General features: G+C 42.7%; 1 protein-coding gene across 14 annotated transcripts in view; it reads left to right on the forward strand.

Moving 5' to 3' along the window:
* Positions 1-25,403, forward strand: part of NCOR2 (nuclear receptor corepressor 2) — a 535,580-nt gene that overhangs the window by 228,086 nt on the left and 282,091 nt on the right. For all 14 annotated transcript variants that reach the window (XM_088482142.1, XM_088482138.1, XM_088482137.1 and 11 more), the window contains one exon: positions 1,494-1,674. In XM_088482142.1, the coding sequence (XP_088338268.1) occupies positions 1,494-1,674 (181 nt within the window). The remainder of the gene's footprint in view (positions 1-1,493; positions 1,675-25,403) is intronic.

Raw genomic sequence — 25,403 nt, forward strand, 5'->3', positions numbered from 1 at the left:
AATCTTTGAAATCCCCCCTAATCTTACTGCATCATTTTGATTAATGAATGATAAAGTATATACGGTACTTATGTGTGTTTGGTTTATCGGGTTCTCTTTTATTTTTATAGCTTTGATGAAGAGCACAACACATATAATATCACATTTATGTAGGAATTCAGAAAATGTACAAATGTTCATATAATTTCATGCACTCCTGTATATTGTATAGTAAATTATTATATATGTAAACATCTCCATACCATGAGAAAATCAAGTTATTGGAAGTTGTAATGTGACCTATTATGTACATAAAATACTTAAATTCCTCTTAAAACTGTGCATACGAGCAATGTCCACAGGGCAGAGAGAGGCTGTCTGGGCCTGGGTGAATGGGGTGTGGCCTAATTGCTGGAGGCTTGGCCATGTCCCTTAGGATTAAAAAAAAAGAAGACTTTTGCAGCACCGTGTAGCACTGGGGGGGGGGGGCGCTTTGAGCCCCTCAGCCCAGCGCAAAGCCAGGGGGTGGGGGGCATGATCAGTGTATGCTGGCCTACTGTGATTTAAGAGGGAGGGGGGCGGTGCCGGGCCCAGGTAATTAGTACCCACTCCCCCCACCTCTCTGCGCCCCTGAATGTCCATACCAGTGTGCAGACTCGCATTGTTTTTCTCTCATGGATGTACTGCGCCTTGGAGAGTGATAAAGTGGAGAGATAAAGTACAGACCAATCAGCTCCTAAGTGCCATGTTACAGGCTGTGTTTGAAAAATGACAATTAGAAGCTGATTGGTGGGAATTTATCTCCATCCACTTTATTTCCATCCAAGGCTTAGTAAATAGACCCCATAATCTCTCCACTTTTTCACTCTCCAAGGCTTAGTACATCTACGTCCTTTTCAAATGTCTCCCCATTATGTTATTTATTTGAATATATGATTGTACTCATGGGTTCTTCACATGTGATTAGATGTTGACAGATGAATATATGTAAAAGGAAAAAAACAAGGCCTTTCTAATAGACTTGGAACAGCAGAAGGTGTGTACCCTGTGGTTTGGGGGCCCCTAGTCTGGTCATAAAGTTATAACTTTGCTGTCCAGGAATGCAGCAATTCCTTACCGTCCTGACTGATCTGTTCAGAGTGCTGCCGTGCCCCATTATCATTATGACTGACAGTCATACCTCCTTTATGTTAGAGTTACAGGTTGTGTTTTATTCTATTAAAAATAGCCTGGTGAATTTAGATTAGTGTCAAATAAATGTAGGTACTTGCCCCTGTGGAAACCTGCAAGATCTCCAGAGACTGGCACGTTAATGTGATGCATAAACTGCATAGACCAAAGGTGTTCAACTTCAAATCTTCTCCTTATTTCATTTCTAATAGCAAGTAAAATGGAAACCATGCATAACTTTTATGTGCATTATTTGTTTTTAAAATGTAGCTTATCTCATTACAAGGAGATATTTAGTGTGTGATTCATTCTACCTCACCTTACTTCTGCTGCTCTTCCCCCAGGTCACAGGAAATGCATGGGAGAGGAGACCCACATGCCTACATGTCTGATATCAGCAAGCAGGCAGATCTAGACATTACAGAGACAAAGCGGCCTAGGCTTGAACTGGTGCAAGAGCCACTACTCCGATACTCTTCACTTATCAACCAGGGCCAACATGGAACCAGCGAAGATCTGGGCAAGGTAGGAAAGCAGCATCAATGTAATCAATGGACTTCTGCATTAACTCTTTCCTATCTAATAGAAATCTACAATTGCTGTGTGGTAGAAGCAACAGAATGATTTGTTTTACCTTAGTAATGAAAAGCTTTGTAGAGAGAAAATGTACATAAGACATGATCTACTTTGATTGTCTTATGTGCATGATATATCTGTTGTTCCAGTAGGGCAGTGCGATGGACCTTTGATTTGTATACCTCACATTAGGTGCTGTAAGGCTACGTTGTGTGACTTGACCAGTTGTGGAGGGGCTAATAGAAAGGTGCCATTTATGGTATTCCGTATTATCGTTACATTATCTTCTGGGAAGCACAGGTCTGTTTTTCATTTAAAGGGTTTTTTCCCCCCCCCACTGATGATGGTACGGAGATAGTTGGAATTCTGTGCAGGTTCTATGTGGGATAAGGACTGAGGAAAACCAGCAGCCTCTTCTCTGTGTTTAATTTGGATGGTGGCCAAAGTGGAGGGAGCTCACTATGTTTTATTACATATTTTTAACCTTGTCAGCACCAGGAGGGTCTTGTATCAGGATCATGTCATATGTTTGTTGGATTTTTTCTTACTTGGCTGTTAAATCATTATTTTTGGCTAGTTTTGATTTAATTGAAATTCTATTAGAAAAACTTTATGAATTCCTCATACTGGGATATACTACTCCCTGGGGGCACAGTGCTATTGGGAAGCTGCCTTTCCTCTCCATTAAGTTCAATGAATGTCCTCTGTGGCATCACAGTTATATAAATGTTTGACCCTGGGACAGTTTGTTTATTCCCACAAATATATATGAGCATTCAAATCACTGGCTACAAATAGAATGTAAATAATGTGAGTGCTTTATTAGTGCTCTATTGTAACCTGTGTGTGGATGGCAAGATTTTTGTATGTATATCTTCTTGTCTCCCATTGTTAAGCAGGTGTGTTATGTACATGTGACATGTGAGCACTTAGCAACATGTTGATAAATGAGTGTATATGGTATATTAGCCATACCAAGCACAGTGTTCTTTTACTAAGTTTTTGGTTTTATTTTTATTCTGTGACGATGGTAAAAATGTTAGCTAATTTTATGATTTGCACTATTTGAATTTGGATGCATATATTTCTAAAAAAAAAAAAAAAAACTTGCAGAAACCGAAAGTTACTAATTAATTTTTTATATTTTTTTTAAAGTCTAATTTTGGATTTAAGTTTCATCCATTCGTACAGTAATCACGTTTTATCTGTAAACTTTACTTGAAGAGATGTCTTGGGAAGTCTCTGTAGAAGCCTTTGTTGTGGTGGCACAGCTAGGAACTAGAGTGATATCCTGTGGTCTACTTGGAGTTTATCCAGCATTGTCCCTGCTCATTGCTTCTCCGTAAAGTTCTGTTATGGGAACACTAATCTGTTGCTGGGATTAACATCTCATAGTTTCCAGTGGGCTGGGCCTCCCCGTTATTCATGAAACTGGCTGCGACTTGTATTGACCTTGGCAGGGATCCCAGTTGGCTAGGAGGTAAAATGGCACTAGTATAATCCTTCTCTGCATACCCTGGGAGGGGAGCGCTGAGCAGACAGTAACTGTGCTTGAGGCTGAAGCACTGTGTCAGAATGTGTAGGAGTTAAACCAGTCGATCAACAAAAGCTGGAAATAACGCCTAGCGGGCGGAAATGAAGCCACGTCTGTGTTGTGTCAATTTTGGATCATTTGAACAAGAAGCATGAGATAACAAATAAGTGGTTTACTGGCTGCAGATGGTGTCTTCCAGGAAAATATAAACTCCAAACTGGGATAGCAGACAGAACTTTAGCGGTTTATTTACCTGCTTGATATTCATTTATCATTCAGCTAATTCACTGACTCAGTGAGAAGGGCTGTAGATCATGTAGAACTGGGAATGGGAATAATTTATAGATGCTATATGTGCTTGTCTGGTATAGAGTAAGGTTCATGAGTAGTTATGACTACAGCTGACTTTCAGCTACTCCCAACAGACAGCAATGTATGATGGGGATTTTCATTCAGCAGCTGGAGAACCACAGGATGCCTGATATAAATAATGTAACTATCTGTTGTTATCCACTGTGAATCAGAGCCGGTAACTGTGGTTTGGAAATATGGTTTATGCTCAGTTTGCAGTTTCACACCCTCCGTTTAGGCATTATCTGTGCTGTAAATTACTCATAAGGGAGCTTTAGTTCTCTCTGTCCCATTTTCTTATGCCTTCTATGTGGTTTCTCCATCCCCTTTTTAACATGGAAATATGTTAACAGCTCAAGTAATATTCAGAGTATACAGTTGTTCATTGCACCTTCCATGGCCGTATTACTGATCCCACCTCCTGCTTAGGGCTTAGGCCCATTTATAGACAGAAATACATCATATTTCCAAGCTTTACCGGGCATCACAAGCGAACTACCAATTCTAGCTAATCACAATACATGCAAGTACTTGACATGGCTATAAAAATAAAATAATTTAAATTCAGGGAATGTTTGGTCCAAATATTGCAACAATTCGTTAAGCCAGCCAACTCCATCATAGGGCTGGATTCAATTAGAGGCAAAAAGGTTTTTGCCACATTCCAAAGTATCGCCCTATTCAACTCCAGGACATTTTCACATGTGCGAAAATGCCATAGGCAAAAACAGGCGAAAAAGTTTCACCACCCAAAGACAGGCGAAAAGATGTGCAAAATCCCTATTTTTTGACTAAAAATGTGGGGACTTGATTCTGAACCCTTTGGACCCCCGCTAATGACTAATTAGGCAAAAACATTTAAAAAAATGATCTAAATTCATCCTAAAAAAGGTGTGTCAATTTTGGGGCAAAAATGTAAAATGTGTTTGAAAATGGGTATAAAGTACTGGGTCTGGTATTTTGAGGGGCTGTATGGATGGGACAGGTGTTTTGGGGGGCTGTATGGATGGGGCAGGTGTTTTGGGGGGCTGTATGGATGGGACAGGTGTTTTTAGGATTGCAGGAGGCTGCAGCAGGTGTATTTTTTTAATTCTGCACTTTACAGACAAATAAATATACAAGTACCCATTTACATGAACCCCCAATTTAACTACAGCAATTATTTTTCCCCAAAGAAATAGCTGTTTATCATTTTTCCACACTTATGCAAATAACAGCCCTTTGACTCAATTTAATAACCCAAAATACTTTTATTAGGGCTATTAATACACTTCTAGATTTATTTAGGCTTGTTATGGGGTACAGACTGATTTCCCCAAAATAAGCTGTCCTTTTCGCTAGTTTCGTCATTCGCACCTCTGCTTTTTTACCTGTTTTGGAATTGAAAAGGGCAAAAAGCGAGAACGCACATTGTGAAAGTACGCAAAAACATCGCGTCCAACCAGGCAAATTAGGCGAAAAGATTGCAGCGGCTAATGCATTTCACCAGCCGCGACTTTTCACCTCTAATTGAATTCGGCCCATAGTCTTCCCTTTTGGCTATTCCCTACACTGACTCACAAAACCTTTGCCACCAAACAGATTGTATACACAAAATCCTTATCTTACTAATACACACCTTTTGATATCTATATATTAAAGGACTGACCTACCATTAACTCATTTTGTGTTATCTTCTCTACAGCTGTTATTTTTCTTGCCAGATTTTAACACAATTTAATGCAGACAGTCTTTAGGCAAATCTGTGATCATGTGACAGGGTAGAGGCAGGTACTATAAATGGATTGATGCATGCAATGGCTAATGGGAGTTGCAGTTCATATTCACGGTCATGATTGGATACCACTGCAGGTAGCCATTTCCCCTACCAGGACGGCGTTTCCAACACGCTACAAAGTCAGAAAACTGCGACAGGAATTCATAAATGTCTACAAAAGGGATTTCTGGGGACATAATAATAATAAAATAGAATGCATACATTTCTTGGGCAAATATTCACTTTATTACATATATTAATTAAAGATGGAATGAAGTAGTGCCATACTTTATCTCTTTCCTTGTAGTCCAGTGCTCCCACTTCAAATCAGAACTTCCCTATTACAATGGAGGGTCCGGGTGCACACAGAGCTATGAGTCTCTGCTCAGTCCTGACCAGGATTATGCCAAATATAATGTAACTTTTCCTTTGACTAGGTATCATAACAGGAAACGTGTGTATGTGCGTGATGACTGTATATTTACCCAGTTACTTGTTCACATATGTCCCACGCTGTGCAGGCCAAGGGTGGAAAGGGCTGTTTGTCCTTAGATAACTGGTAGATATAGCGAGCATTATTGGCAGTGCGATTTGTTTGTTTTGTCTCTTTGTCCCTGGAGACTTGTCAGGGTGATAACAATGCTGATCTCCTGACACACTCTCATAACACAGTTTACTCTTATTAATCAAATGTCATTGTGTCTGTACTATTGGCTACAGGTGAGACAATGTGCATGTGTAAACTTCCTGATTATTAGATGTCCTATAGCCCCCCTGGCACTTACTTACATTCTGTGCTCAGCAGTGATTGCATCTCAGTTACAGTAGAGGAGGAATATACTTTAAATGTAAAAAAATAAAAATAAACTTAATCAAATTATGTATCTTTAAATAGTGCGCTCGCGCTGCTATATATATATACGATAAAAGATATATTGAAGATGTATTTTTGCTATGGGGAGGAACGAGAGATGCTACAGGATCTGTATTGTATTTACTCACCTATACGATTTATGTATGAGGTGGATATACATTGCAAACATTTGATGTGCTAATATCAAAAGTTGGGACAAGGTTCAGTACCACATTATACAGAAAACCAATTGAAAGAAACACACTACCATATGCCACAAGCCACCACCCAGAGCTATAGAGCTAAGAATGAAATCTCTACCCATCTCACAACTCCTTAGTAGTGTTCATTCTAGCACCCTGCACCTGTCACCACCTGTGCAGTTCCTCTTTCCTGCCTGGGGTGTTGCTCTCTGCTGGGTATGATAACAGATTCTGTTTCTAAATTTTGTCTGAGTCTTAGAGAAATAGCTCAGACCCGATTTCTGTAAGACTCAGACAAAATTTAGAAACAGAATGGAAAATCGCTGGACATCAGAACATCAAGCGCTTATAATGCTCCTCGGACAAACCAGTAGCCAGGCATTATTTTGATTGCAGGTCACCAGCTCTCAAGTCTAGGGTGCCACCCCCCTAAGGGGTGGAGATAGGGGCCTTTTATGTTGTTACAGAAAGAGGCAGAATGGATCCATGAGCTGGACACCATTGCTCCTAAATCGAAATCCCGACAGGTCGGGATCCCGGCACCATCCCGATGGTAAGTATCGGGGTGTTAGGGGGAGTTTACCGTTAGCTAGTGGGGTTAGGCATTAGGGGGAGGGTTAGGGTTAGGCACCAGGGAGGGAGTGATAGTATTAGGGTGCAGGGAGGGGGAGGTTAGGTTAAGGCACTAGGGGGGGGGGGGGAGGGTTGGGTTTAGGCACCGTGGAGGGGGTCTTAGGTTTAGGGTGCGGGGAAGGGGAGGTTAGGTTTAGGCACTAGGTAGGGGGGGGTTAGGTTTAGGCCTCAGGGAGGGTTAGGGTAGGGGTAGGGAAAATACTTACGCGCCTTCCTATGGGTGTTGGGATGCCGCTGTCGTTATTCTGAATAGCGGGGATTTCATACCCAACCTCTCCTAAAGGCCTAAATGTGATAAACCATTTTGGAATCGTAAATGTGCCTTTCCATGTTTTTCATGCATGTTTTTGTATTTGTCATAATTTGAGCCACCTGCATCTCATAACAACCTACAACATATCATCACAGTCCCCTGCATCTCAGTCGTGCCCCCTGCATCTCACCAATGTCACCACAATCCCCAGCTGGCTGGGTCCCGGCGTCTGGAATGTGCTGGGAAGGGCAGGAGGATCATGGATGAGAGATTTGTCTTGCTGCTACCATAAGCATTAACAGCAGCAAGTCCCTGTGGCTGTGACACCTGTGCATATTTCCGCCACCGCCGTGCGCACCGAACATGGCAATGTACAATGTCCTCTTTACACAATGTACCCTGTATTTCCTGGGCTTCTTTTTGAGCTTCCTCAATGTAGTGCCCCTGTCCGAGAACAGCATCGACTTCCATGGCAGGTGCCGCCTGTTCACCGAGGGTGTGTGACTGAACTGGAACATCACACTAGAGAAGGGGGGAGCTTCACGGTGGAGGAGTGGTGGGCGGAGTCCGCCTGCAGGTTCATCTCAGGGATGGACAGCGGAAAACGATGATTACTAACCATAGATTGGTAGTGCTTTTACCATTTGATGGTGGCAGTCCGATGCTTGCCACCACCAAATGGAAATCATTCAGTGGTGTTCTGATTGTGGTGGTGGTTGTTTTTTTACTTTTTAACTCTTGATAGCTATGCCTCCCTTGGCTCCTTCTTGGCTACTATCTGCATCAGGGCATCTTCATGGGTTTGTTGGAGGCTGTCTCTCACACTCTGTCTTCCTCAGACGTGGCTCTGCTCAGTTCCTAACTCCCCCCCCTCTCTAGGTTGCTGGTAAGCAACGGGGCACTTTGCTATCTCTGATTGGCTCTCACGGTCTCTTGCTTTTTAAGCACCCTGGCCAGCTCCTATACAGCAGCTTGGTGCAATATTTTTTTTCTCTGACTTTGCTTCACTAAAATCATCACTGCTCTGCTCCCTTTTGTCAGGGGAATGGTTCAGACACTATGCCTTCCTCGACCAATTGGAGATGGTAAGGTACGGCGATTCCTCATTACAAGGAATCGTGCGCTGCAGTCCGGGCCTCCGGTGTAGGAGACGCATCTGAGGCTGCTGCAGAGGACTCGTCAGCGTGTCCTCACTAAGGCGGCCCGGGCCATATCGTCTGTCGCCGGGGACGGGTAGTAGACGCACTAGTAAGCATCTGCTACTGTGAGGCCAGCATACCAGTGCCATCAAAATCGCAGTTTAGGGGAGCTAGGAGCTCCCCCGCCGCTCCTCCCCCAACCCAGACGCAACTTCTAGTACCTTCCAAAGGTGGTATCCCATTTTCATATAAATTAGGAAATTGTAGTCCCAGCCTTTCAGTCTTCTGGTCTTTCTGTAGTTGAAGCTTCACTGGATGTGGTTCGACCCCTTCGTATCTATGTGGATCGTACCAGCTCCATCAGAAAATCTGATGCATTTTTTGTGTTATATGGCTTTCATAAGCGAGTCTGGCCAGCTAACAAGCAGACTCATTAATAGTCTGCGTATGACTATATCTCATGTGTATAGGCTGATCTCCCTGTTCCGAACACTGTGAAAACACATTCTACCCCTTCTGTGGGACAGTCGTGGGCGTTTAGACCTGGTGCCTCTGCAGAACAATTATGCAAGGCGGCGACTTGGTCTTCGGTCCACACTTTTATAAAATTCTGTGCATTTGATACTTTTGCCTCCCAGGATGCTTCCTTTGGGCAGCGGATTCTCCTTTTTGCTCTGGAGCGTCCCCACCCTTAAGGGAACTGCTTTAGGACGTCCCCAAGGTAGTCCATGTGGACCCTATGGACCCTGAAGAAGAAAATAAGAGTTATGGTATAACATACCTTAGTTAACTCTTTTTGTTCTAGGTCCATAGGGCACCCACCCTGACGCACCTGGCCTCAGTTGGGATCTGTTCCTTTTTTTGTATCACTGAATCCCTCTTTCTTTTTTGAGAGTATTTCTTGTGTACATTGTACTTCCTTCTCCACTTTCCATCTCTTGCTGTTAGGCTTGGTTACAAACTGAATGGCTGGGGGTGAGGGTATATAGGGAGGAGGCCCTATGCATGCTGGGAGCTTGAAAGCTGTAAGCTGTTTGGTGCAATGGATCACTCCAACTACATACCCCAAGGTAGTTCATGTGGACCTCGATGAAAAAGAGTTAACTAAGTTATGTTATACCAGAACTCTTATTATTTTTAAAATATAAAACCACCTGACAAATTACATGTCATTTTTGGACAAATATGCTAATTAAGTGCCTAGAATTGAACGATTATTCATTGGGAGGGATGTACAAGAGGTTCTGCATGGAGTCCCGACATTTTCACCTTCAAATAAAGATTTTTACCTATTCAGGAGCTTTCATACAGGCTTTCTATTTGAATAGCAAAACATCATGGGCACGGTTTTTTGTTTTAGCTGCATTAAGCAATTTTTCGGTCAGTTCACAACTATTGAATTGGCCCATTAAAAGTTTATTGGTTGCTATAGGTAACTTCTCCACTTTCGCTCTCCTGAAGGTTTAATACATCTTTTCCCTAATGTAAAGTGAGAAGTAGAGGCAGACTCGAAGGCACAGACTTAGAACAGAATTATGTCAATTTGCAGATGTCACTATTACACCTTTCAGACATACAGCAAAAACCCCGGTTTTTGGCTGTGAACTTAAATGAACCTCTAAATTTTGCTATGTGTGAACAGAAATGACCCGGGTCAATGACCCTGCTCTGTACCAGGGTTTTTCCCGGGTGCAACCCGCGGTAGCCTCTAGTGTGAATGCATCCAACCCAGGTTTTTAGACCCGGGTTTTAAGAAAACGTTCTCATTGACTGTTCTATGCACCTGCAGATGACATCAACTGTAGTCACCCGAACCACATGACTGGGGAACAAACAAATTTAATTGTGTATTATTTTATGTTCATCTTTTTTATGTGAAAATTTTGTCTTTGTATAGGCCAAAACTTTCTAGAGGCTAGATTCATAATTTTCTTATATTGTAATGTAACAATTTATTGGTTTTCAATAATAATAATAAAACACTGGAAACAAACTTTGTGACCTTTACTCTAAAAGTGCTATTTTTTATATTATGATTACTGTGAACAAAAAACAAAGCATCACCTTTAAATCCATACCAAATTCCAGGGCAGACCTGGGTTCAGTGGGAACGCATGTGTAGTGTGAATGGGGGTCTCAGACTAAGACCCAGGAATTTCCAGGGTTGATAGACCCAGGAAGTACCCATGTATTTCCCGGGTCCTATGTCTGAAAGGGGTATCAGTTGTTCTTTTTTAGTGGATTTTACATGTCTCTTTATAATTTGCCAAATCTATGATAGGGAGATCGGCATAGAAATTACTTTTTTTAACCTACATAAAAAAAGTCCCAGATGATATATGATTTCTGCTTTGTAAAGTATAGAGCTACGGAAATCTACTTAATAGTCACTTATTAAATTGCTTTGGTTATTACCAAAAAATGTATGCCGTGGTTTGGGATGGTCTGTTTTGCTTTTAAACCAGAAAAAGGTTGCACAAAGTGGTGCTCTGCGTTTCCGAGTCACGCCACGGCATGGCGCGACTAGAAGGGCTGTTTAACGCGCAAGGAGGCTAGATGTATGAGGACACATCTGTACTACAGTATTTCTCCTTATCAATGACTGAAACCGCATTTATCTCAGTAGATCATAATCCATTGATCAATATACAGTAGCAGTCTATCCTTTTCTATTCATTGGGGAAGTAATCCCAGCCACCATCTAATCACAAGCTGCTCTTTTTGAGATACAGTATGGGAATGTTTTGGAAACCAAGTGGCAGCTAAAATTTTTCTGATGATTTTACTGTAGAATAGAAAATAATGTAGATTTAAAAAATAAAAATAAATCTATTGTGATTTGTTCCTTTCTTAGGAGTTTTAAAGCTGATTCATTAGCTAGCTTTTAACTTTGATCTTACTAGGAACCTCTCTCTGTTCCCCTTTCTTCCATGCCGTGCAATAACAGCCCATGTCCTTTGTGTCCTGCTTCTTCTACAATTTAAGTCACAGAAGAGTTGTTTAGCTTCTCAGTTGAAGCAGTCTGCTGGACAAAAGCAATATGTTGGTTCCAGCCTGCTCTCTTAGGGCCTGATTATGAGTCAGATGGATCTCTGTGCACGGACGCAAATGATGAATTTCTGCATACTGTGACCTTTTCCATTTATTTGTGTTAAATACTAATTTAACAATATGTTGGAATCCGTGGGCCTGATTCAGCAGCGTACGCAATTGCAATTATGTACCCAGATCGGGAGATTGTAAACCACTGTGTATGCATATGCACCTCACTGCGCGTGCGCTGCGATTGCACTGAGGAATCCATCGCAGAGTGAGTGACAGGCTGTGAGCGTTTGGGGTTGGTGATGGGGGAGTGGTTTGAAAAACGCAGGCGTGTCTGTCCGTTTGGACGCTGTTGCATGGGCGTGCATAAATTAGCCACTGCCACTTGCATACACAGCTTGTATACTCACTGCGTGCGACAAGACTTGCAGTTTCTGCGGCTGGCCAGACCTGGTATAAATGCTGTGTGACGGGCCGATGTGCACAAAGGGTACTAATGTATACCCATGAGTGCGAGGTGGTACAGATGTGAGAAAGCAGCAGTGGGCATCTCTATGCCAGCTGAGCCGTGGCAGGCATTAGCATACTTTCACAGCTGCGTTGCGTGCAAATTCGCAGCTGTGTACACAATAGTGATCCTTACTGAATCTGGCCCAATGTGTTTAATTGTTCATTGTGAAAATGATAGATCTGTCTGTCTACAGTATATCAGTTCAGTTTTTAATTTGGCTTTTGAGAAAATCCCAGGTACTGGTGTGGATTGGGATTTAGGGCCGTATTCTATTGCATGGTGTACTTTTCTGCCGTCATCGCTAGTTTTGCCTCCGGAAAAGTATCGCGCTCGTCCCCGCTTTTCGCCCAATTCAATTGCGAAGGACGCGACAATGCGTCCCGGCGAAACTGAAAGAGGCGAAAAGTGCTGTCAGATTTGGAGAAATCAACCTCACACCCCCCAAAAGATGCACTGAGTAGGGGGATCACTATGGATACCCCCGAATAGCCCTGCTGAAGGTATTTGGGGTGCTTTACTGCTCTAAATTGGTGCTATTTAGCGTCTTTGCACAAGTGGTGAAGAATAGTATTTAGCAGTTTTGTTTTGCGAAAATAAGTAGTTCCAGCAAATTTGGGGTACATGAAAATGGGTGCCAGCATGGTTAAAAATCGCTAAAGTGTGTTTCTAAAATACGTAAAAAATGCACCTTCAGTAAACACCTGCAATCCAAAAAACACATGGGGCAACTTAACACCGCAAACCTCCAATTCTGCACTTTTTTCCGACTCCATTCAGAGGCGAATAATTTCCGCTGGTAACAAGGCGTAGACTTTTCGAACCGAAGTCTTTGCATGTGAAAACGGCGGAAAGTTTCCGACAGGCGAAATGACGTCATCGCGAAAACTTTTCGCTGGCAATTGAATACGGCCCTAGATATTATACAGCCTAAGAGCAAACTGATTAATATTTCCTTTAATACTCCTAATTATTATATCAGTTTTTCTATAAATAGCAATGTCGGCATTTGGCTTGAACAGGATACTTCTCAGTAGAAATCGGGCAGCTTTATAAGATATTCCAATTTCTTTTGAATAAAAGGCTTGTGCTGAGTCTTCAGAGAAACACAGGGAGCATAACGCAGGCTTCAATAATGGAATGCTGGCGGTGGATGGGAGAGAGAGAGGTCATCCGGGGACACTTGACACTCTGTGTATCACTATCTGTCACTCAAGTCTTTCAATTTGCCTTTGCTCTGCTGGAATGAAATAAAAAAATGGTTTTGGCTGGATCTCTGCAGCACAAAAGATATAATTGGAAACTCTTCAGTGTTACAAGGACATATGAATAATATGGGTGTACTGTCTGTTACTTTGGTGATCTTAATTAATGTGGGGAACAAAACAAAAATCTGCAACATTGACAGTATGAGGTATTTTTTTAATTGTAATCCCTAGTGCAGCTATGCTTTGGTGATGGTTTGTACTTGGCACATTGAGCCGAAGAAGGATAAAATTATTTTACTGACCAGGGAAAAGCATTGCAGCTGTTTTATTAACAAACATGGCAATGACTGAGAATGCTGAAAAGGCACGGATTTCCATATTCCAGGGCAATTACTTAAAACGTGTGTATGTATGCATGTGTGTATGTACGTGTGTGTGTGTGTGTGTGTGTGTGTGTGTATATATATATATATATATATATATATATATATACACACACAAACACACACATATATATACATACACAAACACACACATCTGTCACTCTTTATAAGAAAAACATCTGCGTCCAGTGCCTTAATTTAAACGATAAGCACTGCCTCTTGAGATCCTAAAGCACTTATCAAGCATCAGGGAGTCTGAAAATCTACTCCCCAAAGAAACCCAGATAGGAGGATTGCAGCTCTGTAGAGAGTGGGTATGATACGCTCCATGTCTGTTTGATGAATCTTCAAGTCCCAAACCCTAAGTAAAGAAACCTTTATATGTGGAATCTTGACAACCTGTGAGTTGGGTACGCTGTGTTTTTTTTGTCACAAATATTAGTTGAATCCAACACTCATAGGTGGTGTCTCAGGGCTTTATTCAGAGGCGGCCGTACGGTCTACGACCGCACGGGCGCGTCGATGTATGTCTAGTGCACATGCGCACGAGGGAGCCGGCTCCTTCGTGTCATGCGTGAGACCCGCTACGACCGCCGGCGCTGTCCTTCGTAGCGGGTCTCTTTCCAAAGGGGGCAAGCTGTCGATGTTGATTGACAGCTCGCCCCGTTTGGAAGGCGGGCCGGGGGGTGGCAGCCCAAACGGAGGCGTTCCCATGGGAACGCCTGCCGTTTGGGGGAGGCCCCACTGACATGTCAGTGGAGAGCTTCCGGCTCTGACAGAGCCAGAAGCTCTCCGGGGCTTACGACAAGTGAGACCCTACCCTAGGGTCTCGTCGTAAGCCCCGATGGTCACGATGGTCAATGACCATCGCGACCATCACCCTAGCTGTCGTTAGAGCTGTGGGTGTTAACCCACAGCCTAACGACCGAAACAGAGGCGGCCGGTCAGGATTCAAGCGGCCGCCCAGTTTCTGAGGGACCACTTGCATCCTCCGACCGCCTCTGAATGAGGGCCTCAGTGTGAGCAGATATAGACGTACTATATCATGATGTACCTTTTGTTTTCTTTTCACGTCTACAATATGAGACAACTGTGACCACCAACCAGAGGACATTACGAAAGACGAATCAATGTTACAGACCGGACCAAAGTATACCTAATCCCATTTTGTACATTTAAGTATTTTCATATACAGTACTTTTGTGAGAATAAGATTGAGATGGACTTTACTGAGCACCGGTACCTATGATTTGATTGCATAGTATGATTTGTTTATGAGGGTGAGGTGGTCCTCACGTTTATAGGAGGCAGCAAAGGTATAGATTGCACCTTGGGAGTTTGTTTAAATATATTCTTTTATATGCGAGGGTTGTTCAAAAAGTAATGCCTAAATGCTCATAACTCTGAAATAATATGCAACATTTATTTGAAACTTTGTCAGTTTGTAGTTTAATATGTCTGCTAACTATATATGTAGTTTTGTTTAGGTAGTCCAAGAAATACCATGGAATCCAAGATGAAACAAAGAGCCGTCATTGAATTTCTGGAAAAAGAAGGCTGCAGTGCTACAGAAATCCACAGAAGACTGAAAAAAAGTGTATGGTGAGCGTACAATTGACTATAGCAATGTCAGAAAGTGGATGAAGCGTTTTCAATTGGGAGAATAGTCCGTGTGCGACAAACCTCGTGGTGGCAGACCATCAACTGCAGTGACAGCAGAGAACCGACACAAAGTGGATGCCATGATTCAGAAAGACCATTGTGTGACCATCAGCGATATCAGTGATTAACTTGAATGTAGCCATGGCACACTAAAAACACTAATCAATGATTTGGGATATCATAAAGTGTTTGCTAAATGGGTTCCAAAGCAATTAACCAGGGATCATAAGGCCCAGAGGGTGGTAGTGTGCAATGACCTTTTGACCAACTTTGAAGCTAACCCTGAGACATTTTGGAAAATGTCATTACAGGAGATGAGACCTGGGTATTCCTTTATGACCCAGAAACAAAGGTCCAATCAAAGCAATGGAAACACCTAAGTTCACAAAAATTTTAAATCACAGCGATCCTTAAACAAACTCATGGCCACATTCTTCTGGGATTGCCGAGGTGTTATTCTCATCGATTACTTGGAACAAAACCAATCAATCAACAGTGATCGATACATTATTACACTTAAGAAGCTGAAAGAAGCCATCCGCAAAAAAAGGTCAACAATTCGACTGTCAAATGTCATCTTACATCACGACAATGCCAGACCTCACACTTCGATGGCAACATCTGCGGCCATTGCCAAAATGTGGTGGGCAATAATGCCACACCCACCATACAGTCCTGATTTGGCACCTTCTGACTTTCATTTGTTTGGCCCTCTCAAAAACTGTTACCGTGGTCAACATTTTGAAAACATAGAGGTTGTTAAAGACGCCATACGTTCCTGGGTCAAACACCACCCACTTCAATTTTTCCAAAGTGGATTCACAGCTTGGGTTGAGATGTGGAGAAAATGTTTGAGGACAGATGGTGAATTTTTTGAGTAGAGCCATTCTGTTACTAAAACGTCAAAGTATTTTACTGCAAATTTTCAAATCTGTATCTATAATAAAATTTGAGTTGTGAGCATTTAGGCATTACTTTTTGAGCAACCCTCGTATCTGCTGATCAATATCTGACCTTCCCTCTATAGATTCTCCATAAGAGTCTGTGATGTTGGTGGACCCAAGCTCCTTTCAGTAGTGATGTTAGAAGACTCCTGTCAAACAGTTTCAGGAAGATTGTGTCATATACATTTCTGTAAAATAAAATCTATTTTAGATCCAACTTGTTTGTTAAGCCAATGCTTTTGTATACCGTAGTTGCTTTGTACATGCTATTTGCCTAAACATAGCAGGCAGTGTAGATAATAAGATTATGACACATCAGTAGCATGCATAGTGCTTATTAAAGCTGGTGTTTGGTACTAGCAATGTACAATGTGTGCTTTGTATATGTAAGATCCAGTTCCTCTGTCCATGTGACACTAGCATAAAGCTGGCTCCTGGCACCTCCCTGATGTGCTATCTGGTGTTTTCTAAGACCCATTCACACCAAGAGGGAATAGGGTGTATGTCAGCTGGTGCACTCTAAAAATAATAAAATATAACTTTCATTAAAGAATTTATTAAAATATAGTCCCTACATATCATTCAATTAAAAAAGTTTTGAAAATCGCAAAAACAAAACCAGGAATAGAAATGTAACTGGACATGAAAATGTGTATTAAAAACGTTGTACATGTGTGAATGGGATGCAGTCAGGAAGCTGACAGTCGAAATGCCGCCCGCCTGCTTCCCGACTGTCAAATCCCAGCAGGGTACTAATGACAGGCGTCGAGAGTGCCTGTCATTAGACCTACGCCGGGAGCCCGATGCCCGGCGTACCGATCGAAGGCCGCGGGTGGGGAGGGTTTTAGGGTTAGGCACCCCCCCCCCGGGAGGGTTAGGTTTAGGCTAGGGGAAGAGGGGGTTAGGGTTAGGCACCCCCGCGGGGAGGTTGGGATTAAGCACCCCTCCACCGGGAGACTTAGGTCTAGGTTGTGGGGAAGGGGCGGTTAGGTTTAGACACTTAGGGGGCGGTTAGGGTTAGGCACTAGGGGGGGAGGTTAGGGTTAGGCACCGCTAAGGGAAGGTTGGGGGGGGGGTAGGGTTAGTGATACATACCCAAATTCTCTGTCGGGATTTCCACTGCTGCCAGGCTTCCAGCGTCAAGATTTGACCCGCTGGCTGTACATAATGATTTTGTGTGAATTACAGTATGTTGCATTTTTATTCCTTGTTTTATTATTTTTTTATTTAATGATATATGGGACTATATTTTAATAATAAATTATTTAATAAAAGTTATATGTTGCGTTTTTCATTAGTGTACCAACCAACAGACACTCTTTTTCCTCTTGTTTTGAATCCAAGTTCATGTGTGTGTCTATGGTAGCACACCCTAATATTGAATTAAAAATCTAATTTAACAAACTGATCATACATTTATCTATCTAGTGGTTGTCTTCCTATGGAAGCTAGCATTGCTTTTTGATTGGCATCATCTGTACCAGTGCAGTGGGCATCTCTTGCTCTGATTTCTTTAAACAAAAATCTAAATATTTCCTTTTTTTCTGCCAAATATAAAATGTTACAGAATCCTGTTCCCCTCACAGTTCAGATCTCTTGACTCTGAATTATGTGAAAATGTTTTGTCTTCCTTCACACCAGGAATAGTTTGTGATATGTACAGCACTGTATGACTTACAATTAAAAGATCACTAACATCAAAAATTTAAATATTAAAATCTGAATAATTAAGGTAATATAAATTTTCAGTGTTACCCTGACTATCCACTGCACCTTTGTTAAAAAGTAGCAAATTTATTATCCCCTGACTCCATTACAGACAGCTGACAGTGTCCTCATGGGAACTCCTACATGGCAGAACGCTGATTCATTACAGTTACTGTAACTGGCCCTGTCAATCTTAATCATCCCTCCTGCCGAAGTACATGGGTGCCATAAAGAGACATTCTTGGCAGTAGATGAAGTAGGGTTTTATACTGTAAATGGATAATAAATGTTGTTTGTTTCCTGTGAACTCCAGAACAGATCTGGGTTCAGGGCAACATTTGCAAACATTTCATACATTGTATTAAATTTTTTGCATAATGTGTATGGTCGCATGAACTAAAATCAGTGGTTGTTGTAGTACATAAAGTCGGCAGTTGGCAAACATGAGTAAACCACACGCACGCGCACACACACACACACACACACACACACGCGCAATATATATATTTTTTTCCTTACAAATGCTTATTTAGTCACCATCATTTACTAGGGGCTGGATTACCAGAAGATAAAAGGAGCATATGTTTACAGCTATTTACTGTATAGTGAAAATCGTGTCTTATCAGGTGCAAAAAAAAAAAACCCCCAGACATAAATTGGGCAGTAATAAAACAGAAAATATAGGATGGTTGAAAGAGACTTGCTGATAATCAATATGATGGGAAATTGCATTGCGCAGTACAATGGGTAATACTGAAGAATTCAGTGAATTTCATTGTGGCATAGGATGCCACTTTTCCAACAAGCCGATTGTCAAGTTTGCTTTGGGCTTCCTTGGCAGCCGCACACTGCCTCCGATCACTATGTGCAAAGCCAGTAGTAGGCTAATGTGGTGTGAAACCATTCATAACTCCAGTCTGCAGTATGAACCCCAGTTTGGCTGATGACAGGAGAACGCTTTGTGCCCGAATACATACTGGCAACTGTCAGGTTTAGTGGAGGTTTAATGATAGCCTTGGGCTGTTTCGTGGTTTGGCATTGGTGTCTTAGTCCCAGTTAAGGGAAATCTTAATGCCACAGCATGCAATGACATTCTAGAGGGTGTGTGCTTCTGGTTTTATGAGTGAATCCCTACAGTTACAGTATGTTCCACAATCTAGTGGAAAGTCTTCCCAGAGGTGTGGAGACTGCTTTAGCTGGATAAGGGGACCAAGCCATAGTTATGTCCATGGTTTTGAAATGAGATATTCAGCAAGCACATACTGTATGGGGGTGTGATGTTTGGCTGTGCAGAGTGTGTGTCTAGATAAGCAGTTATAGATTTAGGTATACACATAAAACAAAGTATATATTTTATATACATACACTGATCCCAGACTGACAGTTATTTCTAGGAAAACCAATACATTTGCTTTCAATATAGTAGCACGGCAGCTGTAAATCTTTAGGGAGGGAATTCAGCAATTGTTCCTTGTTTAGCAATGAAAATGCTTCAGGCTGTTGAATCACTAGATACATTTGACCTAGATCTATACAAGCCACTGGATTCTGATTTCATTCTTTTGTAAGCTGCTCCAGAAGGATTAATATTCTATTTTAGACCTTTAAAAAGAAGTGCTCTGCTGAACAGTCAGTACCTGAGAATATAATGACCACTTTTTAAGTTGTAACAATTGGATATCATGTAGTAAAATGGCATCCAATAACATTTCAATTACTGTGAAACAAATGATACACTTGTTTGCATATTTCAACAATGTAATGGATAATTGGCCTCATTCAGTGTTGTGCGCAATGTCGATATTTACAGAGATGAGCGATTATCGGTAAACTGCGCATGCGTCTAAGTCGCACAGCGAGCGTGTCATGGTACATTACAGTTGTTGCCCGCAGTCAAGATTTATTTGCGAAGTGATTGACAGTCTGAGTGCGTTTGGGGGAGATAACGGGGGAATGGCGGCAAAAGTGCAGGCCTATCACAACTGCTCCGAGGGACGTGTTACAGGCTGCGTCTGCAATTCCATACACTGTGAACGTGGCTCCGGCGCTAGAGTACTCTGGAGGCTGCTGCTGCATTGTATGCAGCCTCTTGGATGTGCTAAGTCTTCTCACGACTCCTCAATACATCCCCCAGCCTCTTTGACATTTGCCTATTTCTGTAGCTGTGGTGGCATTAGTCAGTAAATTATGTTGACATTGAATACCCTGGATATTGATAACAAAATATATAGTTAATTACCTGGGAATTTGGGGAATTGTAACCCAAGGGACATCTGCAGCTACTTTAGTCTGCGGTGTTGGACAAACACACCAACCAAACAATTTGGATGTAAGAACATTAATGGAGTTGTATCACAGAAAAATGAAATGGCGTTCTAGTAATGTATGGGACAAATGAATACATATTAATGCGGCTTTTCCTCACCAAAGCATATTGTATGTCTATACTCAATATTGTGTGTGTTCCTCTGTTCGCTCACACACTTCAGGTTAGTGACCCCATTAGCTTCCTGACTCTCCATAGGACAGACAATTCAGGTGTCTCTGTTAGAGCTGTCAGACATGTCCGTATTCAGCACAGAGCAAACAGATGTGTCCTCATACACCTAGCGTCTTTTCGCCATATAGCACTTGCTGCGACTTACATGCCCCATTATGGTTCGCACAGTGTACTTTACGCCTATATATTGTCTTAGTTGCATCATAGCCGCATACAAGCCCACGCGCAGTGTACCAAAGACGCTAGGTTTCTACCTTTTGTCGCAAAGCAATTACTTAAACATATTTACAAAGTTGCGTATTAAGCATACCGCGTCCACTTGTATCGAAACCTTTCTTACACAGATTTGCTGCTTAGTTGCACACAGTACAAGTACCAGAAGCCCCAGTGGTCCTTGTACCCTTGCAAGTAGCTTTGATGTTTTTTGTCATTTTGGTGGTGCGAGTAAGACACAATTTTTTTTAGAAAAATGAAGCTTGGCGCTGATAAGTCACAAGGTCTATGGTGCTCCAAGCGGGGTTGTTTGGCGCGATTACAGCAAAGGTATATGAGGTCACATTTGTACATCCACTCTGCAGCCTCAGAGGAAGTATGTCCACCTAGGTAGGAGATAGCATCCTTGTGATTGGTGGAGGGACGACATAGTTGGCAAACCATTTTTTTCATGGACCTTGATTTATTTACAGTGGCATTGTCTTGCTGAAACTGAAAATATCCTTTCTGAAGCTGTTTCCAGAAAGTTGGAAGCACACATTTCTGTAGAATGTCATTGAATCCCATAGCATTAAGCTTTCCCTTCACTGGAACTATGGGGCCCGGGACAAGCCATGAAAAACAGCCTATTACTCTTCCACAGGTGCGTATCTATAATGGGTGCAGGGTGTGAGGTACACAAGGTCCCACATACTGCACCCATATTTTTTAATACTTACCTATCCGAATTCCCACAACGGGAAAGAAAACCCTGGGAAATGGTGCATGCACAGTAGACTCCAGGCACAGACTCGTGCCCAGAGTCTACTGAGGCTGTTAGTGCGCGGCGGGCGTCAAAGAGAGAGGAGGGGGCCCCAGACAGGGAGTGAACATGGGCCCTCTCCTCTCTTAATACGCCCCTGTTCCTCCATCAAACTTTACAGTGTCAGGAAGTGTTCTTCTGGCATATCTGCCAAACTCAAATTCAGTCAGTCTGTCAGATGGTGAAGTGTGATCTGGTGATAGCTGGTGTACTTTACACCATTCCTTCCAACGCTTGTCATTGTGCATGGTGATAGGCGGCATGTGTGTTCTCGTCATTCTAGTTCGGTGAGCTTCTGTTGCTGAGCAGTTATTGCTCCGAGATGTTTCCATGTCACAATTGCAGCACAGACTGTTGTTCCGTGGAAGCTCTATCATGGCAGAAATTTTACAAACTTGCTTGTTGCAAATGTAGCATCCTATGACAGTGCCATGTTGAAAGTCACTAAACTCAGCATGACCCAAAGCATTGTTAAAATTTGACTATGGAGATTGTGTGGCTTTATGCTTGCTTTATTGGGAATGGGACTGAAATGCAGCCGCCGGTTCAAATCCCGACTGCGGATGCCCGAAAGGAGGAGATCCCGACTGACGCAGGTAAGTATCCTAACCCTCCCCTGCCCCCCCCCTAACCCTAACACTCCCTTAGTGGTGCCTAACCCTAACTGTCCCCCCCCCCCAGTGCCTAACCACTCTTACCGCTCTAACCCTCCCGGGGGGTGCCTAACCCTAATCTCTCCCTGGGGGTGCCTAACCCTAACCCTTCCCCCTAGAGGTGCCTAAACCTAATCCCCCCCCCCTCAAACCTAATCCCGCTAGACTCCCTAATCCCAACCCCCCCCCCCTCCGCGCACGCTCGGCTAACGCTAAAAGCACCTCGGACTTACCTTTGTTCAGGCTGGCGTTCCGTTGTCGGGATCAACATAGGCGTCGGTATTTCGGCGCCTATGTTATTTATTTATTATTTATTTATTACCAGTTATTTATATAGCGCACACATATTCCGCAGCGCTTAACAGAGAATATTTGACCATTCACATCAGTCCCTGCCCCAGTGGAGCTTACAATCTATATTCCCTATCACATGGTCACACACACACACACACTAGGGTTAATTTTTTTATGTTTGGGGCCAATTAACCTACCAGTATATTTTTGGAGTGTGGGAGGAAACCGGAGTACCCGGAGGAAACCCACGCAAGCACAGGGTACAAACTCCACACAGTTAGGGTCGTGGTGGGAATCGAACCCACGACCTCAGTGCTGTGAGGCAGTAACGCTAACCATTACACTGTCCTTTGCCGGGATTCCGCTGTCGGGATTGAGACCATGCGGTCGCCGGTCTCATAACTACATCCTCTTTATTGCTCCCTTTTAGCAATAAGTGTGGCTGAAATGTTCAAACATGCAAATTACTTTTGGCCATGTAGAGTATGTATGTGCACATATGTATGTATGTATGTATGTATACTGTATGTGTATGGCTGTGTGTGTGTTTGTCACCTGCTTGTTGGTTCAAATGCCTAATTGGTCCTTCATGTGGCCAGGGGCTGCTCAAGGCATGGGCTTGACAGGCTTATCGCCCGGTGTGCCGTAGCCTGGAAGGGTACAGGTATGTTCCTATAGCCGCAGGCTCTGTCAGCTCATGCCATGAGCCGCCCCTGTCAGGCATTGTTCTATCTGAGAGGTTCCATTCGGACACTAGCAGCTAGTTCACAGTGTTGTTGTTCCCAATGTGGTCCACCCCGGGAGTGGCAGCTTCTGATTTGGCATAGGGAGTGGCACATGGTGCAGCAGCTGTTCCTGCCCATTAGTCACATACAGCGTGGTAACAGGCTATTTTGCAGTAGAGGCTGTGCCCATTGCCAATAAGTATACCCTGACTTACTATGTGCTCTAAGTGCCACTGGTTAGTGTCCCATTGTGCATGGAAACTCAGTCAACTTCGTTCACTTACTTATCTGTTTTTTTTTCCTTACTAGTTACATGGCAAAATCTGTCACTTCAGTTATGGAATTGCTCCATATAATAAACACACGAAGATGAAGATATTCACATTACTGCATTCATCCATTCTATCATAAAGAAGTTTGGGAGACTTCCCCTCTCTTGCGGGCAGCTGGGAGCATCACCCGATTATACGGGAGCCTCCTGGCCATTATAATGTAGTGGAATGGAAGATTTGAGGCACAAATGTGCTGCCAACAAATCTACGGCAACTGCGTGATACGGTCGTGTCCACGTGGACCAGAATACAGTATCTGTGGAATCTCTCCAGCACCTTGTTGAATACATTTCACAAAGGGGTTTGGTATGGGATGCCGGCTGTCAGAATCCCGACAGGGCTAGCATACGTCACTTTTTGTTTGGTATGCTATCCCTACCCCCTCCCTACCCTAACCCACCCTCTTTGGTGCCTAACCCTAACCCCCCCCCTAGTGCCTGTACCTAACCTCCCCCTCCCTGCACCCTAAACCTAACTCTCCCCCCTAGTGCCTAACCCCCCCCCCTTCCAGCCCGCTACTTGCCTTCGGCATCCCAGCATCGGTATTGTGAGAGGCGTTGGGATTCTGGTGCTGGTAATATCAGCACTGGTTTCGCGGCTGCCGGGATACTGAATGTATCCCGTCACAAAGCATTCAGACTTTTGGGTGGAAGGGGGATGGGCGGGTTTAGCACAGTACCTAAAAAAAAAAAATCTTCTTAGCAACTAAGTATTTAGGATCCGCTATTTGTTGCCATGCTTTATATATTTTGTGGTTTTATGTTGATGTTTTTCTCAAAGTTTCCAGTGGTGATATTAATTTTTTTTTCCAACCATACTTTATTCTCCCTATAAAAAAGAAGGTAGAAGAGGATGTGTACATACTTATTGTAAAATATCACCATGTTACTAACAGCAGTAGAATGATGTGAAAAACAAAAAAAAAGTTGGTCTTATGGTGCGTACGCACTGTACAATTAAAATTACAATATGTATGATAACTATATCGATCATATTGTTATTGTTCATATCGTGCATTTTTCGCCCACCCACGACCTGCGATGCGCGGGCCGTATGGTCGATATCGACCATTGCCCGTGCATGCAGGCCAACCTGGTCGATATTGACCAAGTTACTATAGGGACCTGTTGATCGCTGGTCGTTATAGTCGTTGGTGGGTACATGGTGTGCTGGATGATCGATATCGATCGCCCAGCACACCCGGGAGATCAAACAACGATATCATTATCGTTGTCGATCGTCCCTTCTGTACGCACCATTACTCCATAATTCTGTAGTTTTCCCTATATTATGTTATACTGAATGACCTTTTTCATGCGGAATGCCAAGGCAATAGTGTAACTGGAAGAGTACATCCCCAGAACTTCACACACCTGCACAATGGTCTGTTCTGCTGTGAAACTTGATTTGAGGTAAATATCACTGCTATTTCGTCCATCTGTAATCTACAATTATCCTTTTCCTCCAGGGGGACAGGATGTAATATCTTTTTTTACAGTGTTGCTAATATTTTATTTTAATTTTTTGTGCACATAATACATTTGTCAATTCACTTAGTGTTGTACATAATGAATCCCCAATGCCATTGTGATTTGCAAAAGAAAATAAAAATCCCTGGATTGATATAAAATGTATTTGATTTGTGTATTAATTCCAAACTCCATTGTTAGTTATAATAAAGATGATATATCCTCTGGTGGTCTGATGAATCATTTTGTTTTGAATCCTGCACAGATCTTTGATTCCCAGAGAATTCTTGTGACATGGACTCTTGCCACCAGTATGTATAATGGGAATTTAAGTACAGTAGCGAAACCATCTTTGGGTAATGTAGCTGCAAAAAAACCTAAAAAGATAATGTTATATCCAGATCATATCGTAGTGCTCAGCTGCCTATCGACATCAAGGAATAATTGCATTTTCCATCCAAATTTAAATGTCCCCTATGGGGACTCTATAATAGAGCCTAGCTGTGTGCTGTAA

This window comes from Taudactylus pleione, unplaced genomic scaffold (assembly GCF_031769625.1).
Source record: "Taudactylus pleione unplaced genomic scaffold, aTauple2 ptg000282l, whole genome shotgun sequence".
NCBI classification, from domain to species: Eukaryota; Metazoa; Chordata; class Amphibia; order Anura; family Myobatrachidae; genus Taudactylus; species Taudactylus pleione.